Here is a 12577-nt window from a genome sequence, read left to right on the forward strand (position 1 = left end):
CCTGTACAGTTGGGTTTCCAATTCATGGGCTGATATTTTTTTATTTTCTTCTTAATTCTGTTATAAGAGGTCATGTGGTATATTGCAAGCTGGAGCATGCTCAGAGAGGTTGAGTCAAAGTTCTAGAAACTTTGATACACGTTTTTTGTGCTGGGCTCCATCAGATGGTGTCACCAAGTGTTGAGGACTGACATCATCCTGCTGTCCTCAAAGAACACCTATTACAGGTAAGCAGCTCTCCTCTACTTATTCTGCAACACTGACCTTCTCAGTGAACCCTCTAGTTTTGTAGTTTTTCCAACAATCTTTTATGTTTCTTTACTAAAATTTCTGATTTTGCAGCATCTATTTTATTCACCATGTCAGAGAAGTAGAACAGCAGCTTCAAGCGATACTTCTTCTGAAATCAAAAGATGTCCAAAATAGATCATCATAGGAATTGTATTTAGATTTTGGAGCTTGAGCATGACATTCCTATTTGTGATATCTACACTAAGATGTCACCTAGGGCCATCAAGTTGTGAAGATTGAATCTGCTGGACTTCTTCAGAATGACCTCAAAGTCTGATATAGCACCACTGGCACTGGAAGGTATCTATATCAAAAGACCCAATAGCCAAACTGCTGGTGGTCATTTGGTGCCGAAGAATTGATAGACCTTCTTAAAGCTGAGACCCAAGAGGAGGCACAGAAGTAGGGAACCTTCCCAGTCATTGAAGGATTTCTCCATGTCAAGCTCTGCTTATCCATTACATTTACAGCTCCGAAGGAAGTTCCGAGTGCCACGGTGACTGATTCAATTCCAGGATGGTGGCGAGCGGGCCAAGGAGGATGGCAATTGTGATGCCATTCTGAAGATTCACGATCAGCTCTCTCAGATCAGGGCTGAGGACTTGTCTTTTATTCAGACAGTTGCACTTTACTTTTCTTTCATAGCTGTTGCTATGATTTTTGCCTAGTATTGTATTTTCACTTCACTTTTATCATTGTATTTTCAAGCATCTTATTTTCTGATGCTGGTGTTGATTAGCTTTAGCTATTGCTAATTTTGTTATGGAAGGGAGGGCAGTTGGGTGACCATCATGGTTTGCGGGTTCATTCACCTGAGGGGAGGAATTCGCCATTGGGCAGATCACATTTTAGATGGGATGGTGTTTTGGAGTCTGGAGTTTCTAGTTTTATTTTCTTTTCTCCATATTGTTTCGGTTGCACAGATCCTACTGTGCATGTTTAATTTTTGGTTGCTGGGGTGCTTTCTTTTAGCTATCACAGGTGTGCCTTGTTCCTTGTCCCTGTGACAGCCCGCATACTATCCCTTAAAGTTAAGGATTTCAATTCCTATAAGAAACATCATTTACTTTTACGAGAGTTAACATCACAGAAGGCCACTATTATCTTTTTACAGGAGACTCATGTCTGTAAACATTATGAATATTTATTGGCTACAAGGAATGCCTATCTAGTATTAAAGGTGCCAAATACTCTGGTGTGGGTATATTAATCCCCTTTCAATTGCTTCATGAAGTTTTATTTCAGTCTCTAGATCCCTAGGCCGGTTTGTGTTATTAAAAATCTGGCTGGGGATGCATATTTTTACTCTAGTGTCCATCTATGCTCCCAACCAAGACCAAGAATCCTTTCTATCTTCTATCAGGTGCCTTCTGGATGTCTGTGGGGAAGGATTTCTTTTTTTTTTTTTTTTTTTTTTTTTTTTTTAATTTTTTATTTTCAAATTTTACATTTATTACATGCATTTATTCTCAAGAAACACGGTAATAATATCCCATATAGTTTACAAATCGCTTATTTATACAAATATATAATAATACTAGAGTATATTAACCTAAATATAAGCATTTGGGGGCAAGTGGTATTTAGGAGCGAAAAAAGGAAAAGAAAATATTTCCTAAAGGTAATCAGTAGGTATAAAGCAGTGTCATACATTAAACCGATCCAACGACTGGGGTACTATGTGCGTGCCCGGTCAGGAAATCCCTGAGCTGTTCAGGTTCAAAAAACACAAAATTGTTATTTAAGTATCTAACACAACACTTGCTAGGGTATTTTAATACAAAGCGGGCACCTAAACTTAGTACCCTCTCTCTCATCTTAAGAAATTCTTTCCTACGGCTTTGTGTTATTTTAACGACATCAGGGTATATCCATATTTTTGCACCATAAAACAGGGCTTGTCTAAACTTAAGAAACATTTTCAAAATATGATTACGGTCCGAGATAAAGGCAAACGAGACCAACATAGCCTTCCTCTCTTTAACTTCTGAGTCTATGGACAGCTCTAATAATTCAGATATATTCAGGGAATCTCTCTGTTCTTCTTCCATTCCTGTTCCTCTTTGTGGTAAATAATATACCTTAGTACATACTGGTAAGTGTGCTTCAGGAATCTTCAAAATTTGGATCATTTATGATTTAAACAGCTCATATGGAGAGATTTTCCTAATAACCGGAAAATTTATTATACGTAGATTCAAAATTTTTAGTGTATTTTCCATTTTTTCCATCTTTTTCTCCATAGCAATATCAGTTTTTATTATTTCTTCTTGCAACTTTTCCACTTTAGTAATTCTTTCTTCATGATCTTCAAATTTAAGATTATAAGTCCCAATCAAATTATTATTTAGCACTGTTTGATTTTTAGTTTCCACAATTGTGTTAGCCAAAGACTTTAATGTTGACTCTATTGCCTTCAACGCTGACCAAACATTCTCCAGTGAAATCTTTTCAGGCTGGCCCAAATTTATAACTAAAGTCTCTGGGTCTGGCCGAGCTCTACTCACTCCCCAGTCGGGTCCCTTCATAGATTCAGTTTTTACCAGAATCGGGCTCCGCGCTGCCAAGGAGCCATTCCTCTGCACAAGTTTATTCGCTCTAGAATTTGGAGTACTCACAGCTGCCGCGGCTGCCACCCCTTCTCTCCCGGCTACGATTTCCTCCTCATTCGCTCCCTCAGGCTCAAGGCTATCTGAGGTGCTTGCTGGAATCAGAGAGCTTTCCTCCTGTGCAGGGGACACGGGTCTCACCGGTTCGCCTGGGCTCAGAGTAATATCCAGGGTCAGAGGGGACGGTGTCCATCCCCCCAGCGACCAGCCCCATCGGCGTTCTTACTGCTGCATCGAAGAAGCCTTCTATCCCAGTCTGGAAAGGGTCTGTTTCGGGTAAGCTTGTGGTTGCTTCCCTAACTTTCCCCTTCCTCTTTGTGTGGGGCATTTTCGTCGTTGAAAACGGCAAAGAGAAAATAAGAATATAGCTATAGGGATCCGACTCGGAGAGCTCGCCTCCTCGGCATCCTATCTGGCGGCCATCTTGCCGGGGAGGGATTTCTAATCTTAGGTGGGGATTTCAATTTTACTCTTCACCCTCATCTAGACAACTCACATCCTTCTAGCACTTCATTGAAAGGGACGAGGAAATTATTGTCCTCTATTATGTGTGACTGGAATCTTGTCAATGTTTGGAGGCAAATATTTCTTACCTTTCATACCTACACTTTCTACTGTACCTTTCATACAATCTACTCCTATATAGATTATTTTTTAGTTGATAAACTACTCTCCCGGGTGTCCCATGTAGGGATTGGTTCTATGACCTGATCAGATCATGCCCCTGTGTGGCTATATCTGACTCTTCAGGATATCGATGATGGGTAGAGGTTCTGGCGCCTGACTGAACATTTACTTAAAAATGATCTATTTGTGGAAACTTTGGGGGGCCATTTACAAGAATACTTTCAATCAAACTCTCATTCCTCTGTCTCTCCAGGTACAGTGTGGGAATAATCTAAGGCTGTGGCGAGAGGCTGTCTTATCTCTAAGCAGTCTCTTGCAAAAGGGCAAAGGAAAAGAAGAGATTATTATTAACTAAAATAGAGCACCTTACACATCAACATATGCAACAGCAATCTAAGGCTGTTTATCATCATCTGTTGGGAGTTAAATCTAGATTGCAGCAGCTTGATGATGCCCAGATAGCTACCACTTAGATATGGCCAAGCAGGCATGTTATGAAGGAGGTAATAAAGCTGGCAGACTTTTAGCTCACAAGTTAAAGATCAATTAACTCTGAGGTCTATTACTAAAACTAAAGATGCTCGGGGGCATACTTGTGTTACCCCTACTGTGATATGGGATTGTTTTACAGAGCTCTATTCTTCCCTTTATAGTGGGAATATAGCCATTAGCAATTTGGACATTGATCAAAATCTTCAGGCAATTTATTTACCCTCTCTTTCCCAAGAACAGTGGCAATACTTAGATGGGCCTTTCCTTACGGTGGAAGTTCTTCAGGTTATAAAACAGCTTAAGCCTGGTAAATCCCCTGGGCTAGATGGTTTCTCCAGTGGGTATTTTCGTCATCTCTCTCATATCCTAGTGGGCCCCCCTTAACAGCAATGTTTAATTTTAAATAGGAGGATGGTTCATTACCAGCATACTCCAGTGTAACAGGGATATCAGTGATAGCTAAATCGGGCAGGGATATGTCCATCTGTGTATCTTACAGACCAATATCTTTGATCAACCTAGATTTGAAAATATTGGCCAGAGTATTAGTTTTCTGGTTGAACAATTTTTTCCCCGCTCTTGTCCACATTGACCAGGTGGGCTTGATACTGCAACAAATGGCAGCAGATAATGTTCATAAAATTATAGATGTCATGTGATGGGTTGATCGGGAACATATTCCTTCTGTCTTATTATCCATTGATGCTGAAAAGGCATTTGATCTTGTTCATTGGTCTTTCCTATTCAAAACTTTATGGTAAATGATCTTTGGCCCTTTCTTCCTTCATTGGATGATGAAATTATATGAATTACCTGCAGCAAGAGTGAAGGTGAATGAAGGGTATGGGCATAGTTTTAGCATTGGTCAAGGCACTAGATAGGGCTGCCCATTTCCCCCACTGTTGTTCACACTGTTCCTGGAACCCTTTTCCCTCTAGAGTTCGAGCCTCCACTGTTATCAAAGGGGGCAGTTTAGGTTCCTCACATTATAAGTTATCCCTATTTGCTAACAATATCATGTTCACTCTGACTGATCCTTGCTCATCCTTACGGGGTGTAGCGAGTGAATTGGATTTGTTCAGTAAGGTTTCACACTTTAGGGTAAACCTTGATAAGTCTGAACTGTTGAACATTAACGGATTCAGATGTGTCTACTGTAAAGCAGCAATTCCCATTCAGATGGGCCAAAATGTCATTTAAGTATTTGGGAGTACATATTGGTGCTCGGACCTCAGAGCTCTTCAGTCTTAATTATGTTCCACTTCTAAAAGCCATAGATAAAAATTTGGAGGAAGGGCAGTTTCTCCTGGCATGGTCAAATTGCCATAGTTAAAATGAATCTCTTACCATGATTATTATACTTGTTCTTTGCTCTCCCCATTTTTCTCCCCACTGCTCTTGGCAGAAGAAAATCTTTGATTTTATATGGAGGCATCATCCCCCCCCCCCCCCCCCCCCCCGAGGATTTCCTATCTAGTCCTTTTCCAGCCCAAAGTGAGAATGGGGTCTTGGGGTCCCTAATTTGTCTTGGTATTACGCAGCCTCACAGATTACAGCGCGATTAGATTTTTTTGGGATAGTTATTCTTATTCTGCAGTATGCACACTTTAGAGATGTCGCCTGATGTATGCTCTTTTTAAAAAAAATTTCAATAAAAGTTTCAATTAAAATAAAAAGAATAGGGACAGGTATATCTACTAATGTTGGAGTAGTGGATGTTATATTAATGCACCCATAGCTCTCCTATGTCTTTCTTTACTTGAATGTTTAATTTTCTTCTTTTTATACCTCCTCCCCACTACCCACCCCCACCCCGAAATGTGGATTTATTTAGGGGTATTTTAGTATTGTGATGGAAGTTATGTGATTTTCTTTGTGTTTTGATATTCATAGTCATATTTTTCATAACTTTCTCTAAATCAATACAAGAATTTAAATAAAGATTACATTTTAAAAAATAATAATAATTAACTGGGTAAATCTGGGGCAGTGTCGGTTAGCCAGGTAAATACTGATTTTCAGTGTCTGGCTAATATAACCAAATAACTTTAGAACCACCAGAGAACAGCACTAAAGTTTGCCAGATAAACTTATCTGGTTAAATTTGACAGCTGGGTGTATATAGCAGCACCACTGGCTATCCTGGCAAACTTGCTCAAATAAGTTTAAAAGCTAACGTTGCTAGCCGACTGGCAAGTGAAAATGGGGCTCTAGATAAGTTTACTTTTAGAGCTGTTACTCATATTTCCTCTGATTTTTGTAGTTCTGCAGATTTTCATGTTTTAACTAAATGACATTGATTTTTCTTTCCTCAGATTTACCGAATTCTGGGGAAGACTGTAGTATGCTACCCTATTGTTTTTGATTTAAGTGACTTCTACATGTCTCAGGATGTATTGCTGCTGATTGATGACATAAAGGTATATTTTTTTAATTGTGTAGCCACAGTGTATTTGAAAGAACAGTGGTCTCTATAAACAATTTCCTGTCAAAAGGCCTGTATAAAACTTTACAAAATCAATTAAACTGAAGCTGAGAAAGCTATATTTTCTTCCAGGCCTGGGGCTAGCTGGAGGGAAGAGCACTTATTTAGTATGGATGATATCCAGGGCACTCAGTAAGGGAAGCTGCTAAGACTCTTCATCAACATTTGCAAGTTTAGCTCTTTCAAATAATATATATTTCCCTTTATCATATTGTTCAGTTGTTTTATATTGCTTCTTGGAAGTCTTTGGAAAACACATTCCAAATTGTTGAACCCACAGCAGCTAAACTGCAGGCCCAGGGAGATAGAAGGGGTCCAAAACTCCTATCCTATAAACAAAGCACCATGACATGTGAATTACACATTTAGTACATTGGATTCATGGGAAAACAGAAGTGTTTGGCAGTCACTGTTGAGCACAGTGTTACAGAGTGGTAGTGGCTATACTGCTCCTAAAGGCAACTGGATGTTCTATAAGCTGGAATATTTTTTTGTGGGCCAACATAAGTTTCCAGAGATATTGCATAGGAGATTTTGGGACTGCACAAGTACGTTCTCTAGATGGGGATGTAATGTATATGGGGTGGAAGGGATGGAGTCAGTATTGGGTTATATATGGTAGTTATAAGCTCATCCACCCAAAGCGGAAGAATCATAACTGGTCAGACTACACGTGTCAATTTTACCTTTATCTGCCATCTACTATGTCACCAGGTGAAGAGTGGACAGACCTATAATAGTCTGAAAACCTCTTGTACAGAATTATGTTTTTATGCAGGCCTGGATTTAGGTATAGGCGATGTAGGCAACTGCTTCTGGTGCCAAATTCTTATAGACACTGGAACGTTGCCGCTGCTGCCATCCCCAAATCGTTGCCTGCATCCATGAGGCCACTTCTCTCCGCTAGCAGTGACCAAAGATGAGAAATCAGTGCGGCACCGCCAGTAGCCCTTGCGCGCTGGTGAATCATGAGGCGCGCACTGCCCCTTCTCCTGCGCTGACTTCCCGTTACCATGGAAACCCCGCAGGCCCATCAGTGTGCGAGGGCTGCTAAACACCCCGCCCTGACTTTTCTTCATCTTCAGGTGCTGCGACTTGGAGGCGAGGAGGGAGGTGGGGAAGGCAATTTGGGTAGCAGGGATTGTGTCCTTACCCTACCCTCGCAGATCAGAGTGGGATGATAACGCCCCCACCCCCTCCCCCTCTGCCTGTGGGCACATCACCTTAATCCTGACCTTTTCTTATGTTCACTAAAAAGCATAAAACCTGCTAAAGACGGCACAGTTTTTAGAGCTTCCAGACTTGCATGTGCCATGAAATTAAAAATCTAAATCTTCCAGTGTTTTACTCTGCAGTTTTATCTCTACAGTGTAGTGCTTTCGTTTTGTTTTCTGCATTTAGCATCTCCATTTTATAATGCTCAACGTGTCTCTATCAGGTTGTCTTATCAGGGGGGGGTCACACAGAGTGGCTGATGAGATGGCTCTGAACCATGAAACATGTCAGTCCCCTAGAGAGAAGAGAAGAAGATATCATCAAGGGCACTGTGCTGATTGTGAATGAAATCATGAACATTTTTTAACTGTAACGGCAGCCGATCCATCATTCTCCTTTATGGAATATGCTATGGCAGTCTTAGATATTTTGCTGTTTATACAGCAGTGTTGCATGATGTACTTTTGTTTTCAGCATGGTGTCATTTTATGCAATTATTCATCTTTTAAGAATGCTCAGTTTGACAAAAGCAGACATTTCTGGCCTTCAGGAGCTGTCACTCATGGAGAAAGACATTATTCTTATTATTGCATGACTTCACCTGAAGGTCACCTTTTGTTGCCATATGGGCTAAACGGAGAAATGGTAGACACCTGAAAGCACTACCTGGTATTTTTCACTTCTTTCTCAGTGATGCTTAGCATCATAACTGTCTTCAGGGTAATTCTCTGTCCAGCTTATTCTCTTTCTCAATATTAAATGGCACACTTTATATGTTCACGCAGAACGCGCTGCAGTTCATTAAGCAGTACTGGAAAATGCGTGGCCGTCCTTTGTTCCTCGTACTTATTCGGGAAGATAACATCAGGTATGAAAAAGGTGCAGAGAGATCAGCCCAGTTTGCCATTAAAAAAAATACAATTTTGAAGCCCAAGTCCTTGTATCAATTTTATTTCTGTTTACAGGGGAAGCAGATTCAATCCTATATTGGACATGCTGGCATCTTTTAAAAAAGGAAGTGTCGGTGATGTGAAGGTTCACGTTGACAGATTACAGGTATGTTACTAATGCAGTGTTGGATTCTGTGTTCGGTGGCCATCATGTTTTGATATTAGTGTACATGAGATTTCCTTATCTCTGGTTTTTTAAGCAGTGGGTTGAAATTCTGTAGTGTTACATACAAGTCTCTGTATTGTGTACTGTAATTTTATTTACCTATTCTAATCCACTTAGCACTGCTGGCTTGTCATAAGCAGAATATAAATGCTTTAAATAAATAAATGAATAACCTGGTTTTGTGGAAAAAAGGAAAAAGACATGCAAATTAGATGAACAGAGCCTAATCCTTAAAAATAAATAAATGAAAAAAAAAACATGTGACCTCTTATTAGATGTGGGTCATGTCTCCCTTACCGCCACTTACCAAAACGCTGTTTGTACAGGTTTCTTAAGTCTTAACAATTGTATTTTTCAGTGAAAGCTTCAATTACGCACGTTGACGGTGACCTGCTTCTGAACAGAGTATACACACAAAAGAAAAAAGGATAAAGTTTCTGTTTATAGTAATTCGCCTCTAAATTATAAAATTTGGACAGTTGATACAGGTTTACCATGAGATACTGGGCACAGAATTCTGAACTTTTCAAGTACTTTTTTGAATGATTATTAAGATTTAGAATTTGAGCTTTGAGCATTTCTTTTCCAATACAGGTTAAATTTATTAAAACGCTGCATGCCTCTTGGTCATCCATCATGAGATTTAATATACAAATTCACCTTTAGGACAACCAAGCAATTTTTATATATTGCCTGAAAGAATCTGACTTCCTAATGGTGGTTTGAAAGTTAACCGACTGGTATATTGAGCAGGTTCAGGGTCCTAGCCAACATTTAGATGTTGATTGGACAATTTTCAAATCTTCTTTCACAGGGAAACTAGCGTTTACCCACAGAAAAAGAGCCACTGAAAATTGTTTCTTGTTACTGCAGGTAAAATTGCCCACGGGGAAAAATACAGGCAGAGTTAGCTGGGGAGAGGAGAACATATGGGCGGAGATTTCATTTTTTAATCGCAGATACTGTGCCCCTGTTTCTAAGTAGATGCAGGTATGGGAATTTTCCCTTTAAAAATTAGCTTGAGGGCCTGTGGGTTTAAAAATTGCCCCTTTAATGTGTGTGTTCATGCTTAACCCCTGTACATTTGGACAGTCCTCCGCTTTCTGGCTTGAGCACATTTCAAGCTAGTGGATATTAATTTAATACTGTGGACAGATTTCTGTCAGGACTTCACAATGGTTAGAACATTCAGGTGTTAAACCTGGAGATCACAGTTTCTAGTCCACCCCCATTGTGCATTTTGGAAGCGAATAATCGAAAGGTTTTATGTGGGTAAATGTTTCACACTGCACATGATTTTACCTGCATAAACAAAGGAGACAGGGACAGGAGATTTTGTAATCTGTCTATGTACTGTCTAGCATTTACCTTACGCCAGCTCCCAGGCAGATGCGAAATACACAGGTACTTTTGTTACCCGCATTGCATGCGCTGGCTGCATTTTAAATTTTCCTTTGAAAATGAGCTTGCGAGTACAACGTAAATGGGGGGGGGTGTTCCTTCCTACTCTTTAAAGCATTTTCTTTATATAAAAGGCTTTTGAAGTTTTTTTTCACCCTCATAAGAACATAAGAAGTTGCCATACTGGGTCAGACCAAGGGTCCATCAAGCATACTGTTTCCAACAGTGGCCAATCCAGGCCATAAGACCCTGGCAAGTACCCAAACACTAAGTCTATTCCATGTTACCATTGCTAGTAATAGCAGTGGCTATTCCCTAAATCAGCTTGATTAATAGCAGTTAATGGACTTTATGGCTTGAATTGTTCTCTGAAAACCAACATTATAGAATAAATACAATTTGCTGCATAATTGTGTGTTGTGCTGAAAGCCATATTTATATTTAAAATTTGTGGGGGAAGCAGGTTGGGTTCTGCAGTAAACATGCTGCCAGCCTTTTAAATCAGAAACGTTATTAAGTCAATGCATTCAAGCATGCTTACTATAGTGTTCTTATGCATGCAACTCTCAGTGGTTTTAGATGATGCTTTTTCTTGCTAAGGAAAATTGCAATGCAAATCTTATAATATATTCTTTTATTTTGACCTGGCATTTTCTTCCTGCTCTCTCGAGTTTCCAGATAATTTGAATGTAGGGCTGGGATCCGACACTGGGAATCTTCATTCAGAACAACCCTGGAATTTCCCCCCCCCCCCCCCCACTTTTAAATCCGTTCCCATCCTAGTCCAGTTATTGCAACAAACAGTCCTCAACTGAGGGCCACGCTCCTCAAGGGTTTCTTCTGGAGCCCTGCAATCATGGGGCCCCCAAATCCAGCCACGAAGTGCCGCCATCGCAGAATAACTATGACTTCCTTTGATCTTAGCAGAGCTATTGCGACACTGACCCATTAAATTATTTTTGAGCTGCATTAGTGTTTTGTGTTGTCAACACTCAATACAGCAGAGCACCTTTTATCCAAACATCCATTATCCAGAAACTCCTTTATGTGGGGGTGGGGGGGGGGGGAAACCTGCTGTCACAGGGTCCTGATCCATTATCTGGAAAATCTATTATCTAAAATGTGTGCATTGTGCCGTCGTCGCAAGCTAGCGCCCCCGCTTCATTTTGAAGCATGTGCAGCTGATGCAGCCACTGAAGCTCAGCAGCATTAATCCTCTGCTGTACCCAGTATTTGTCGCAGTCGTAAGCCCAGCAGAAAGAGAGGCAAAAAAAAAAAAGAATTGAATTTCCTGCAAGTCATCTGTGTGCAAACGTAGCCATGATGGGGATCAGCAGCGTCGCTCTTCTCCTGTTCCCAGCGTTTGTGGCAGTGGTGAACCCAGCGGAAAAAGGAGCAAAAGACCCTCAAGTATCATGTTTAGAAAATCAAGTCCAGGAGTGAATTTGCTATTAAAAAAAAAAAAAAAAAAAAAAAGTTGATTTCTTTAGAGAATAGTGCAGGAGTGAAAAGGAAGACGTATATGCTATCCATTCAACAGAAAGTGGAGTTGCTTAAAAAAAATAGATCACAGGGCAAGCGTAGCTAAATTTCAGCAAGAATATAGTATTGTGCAAATGGCAATCTATGATTTAAGAGCACAGAAAGACAAAAATCTGACATTTTATTCTGAAATTGATTCTATAATGGAAATGACTAAACTCCGAACATTACTAGGAGCTCGGATTTTGGATTTGGGCAAAATGCGGTATGTGCGGTTCTGCCAGTGTCTCAGTAAAGGTGTTTTCATGTCTGAAGATGGCCAAGTATTTTTCAAACAGAAATCGAGATTGAAAGTGCATGTGACTGTAACATAGAAACATAGAAATGACGGCAGAAGAAGACCATTCGGTCCATCCAGTCTGCCCAGCAAGCTTCACACTTCTTTTTTCTCATACTTATCTGTTTCTCTTGGCTCTTATTAACCTTAGGTTCTATTTCCCTTTCACTCCCACTATTAATGTAGAGAGCAGTGATGGAGGTGCTTCCAAGTGAAATGTTAAGTTTGATTAGTTGGGTAAGCGGCAGCATAGCTCTCTGCCACTGAAGCAGAGATATGCGTGAAGTATTCGTTTTTCTTCTCCCCTGCCGTTGAAGCAGGAAGCTATGCATTGAAAGTGAAGTATGCCTTGAAAGTCACATTAACTATCAAATATTGAAAAACCTAATAATTGGTAATTGAATAAGCCTAATAATTGGTAATACCTATAGCCCATGAACCCATCCCTGTTTTGTTTTTTTTCTTTTTTTAATTGGGAGATGGCAGCCCTCCATCCTTCCGCTCCGTGAAGGTGGAACACCA

At 40.2% G+C, this 12577-nt stretch overlaps 1 protein-coding gene across 3 annotated transcripts in view; it reads left to right on the top strand.

Annotated features, from left to right (window-relative positions):
- PHKB (phosphorylase kinase regulatory subunit beta) overlaps nucleotides 1-12577 on the top strand; it is a 601073-nt gene that overhangs the window by 516349 nt on the left and 72147 nt on the right. For all 3 annotated transcript variants that reach the window (XM_029608470.1, XM_029608471.1, XM_029608473.1), the window contains 3 exons: nucleotides 6335-6439; nucleotides 8505-8587; nucleotides 8685-8775. In XM_029608470.1, the coding sequence (XP_029464330.1) occupies nucleotides 6335-6439; nucleotides 8505-8587; nucleotides 8685-8775 (279 nt within the window). The remainder of the gene's footprint in view (nucleotides 1-6334; nucleotides 6440-8504; nucleotides 8588-8684; nucleotides 8776-12577) is intronic.

This window comes from Rhinatrema bivittatum, chromosome 7 (genome assembly GCF_901001135.1).
Source record: "Rhinatrema bivittatum chromosome 7, aRhiBiv1.1, whole genome shotgun sequence".
Lineage (NCBI taxonomy): Eukaryota > Metazoa > Chordata > Amphibia > Gymnophiona > Rhinatrematidae > Rhinatrema > Rhinatrema bivittatum.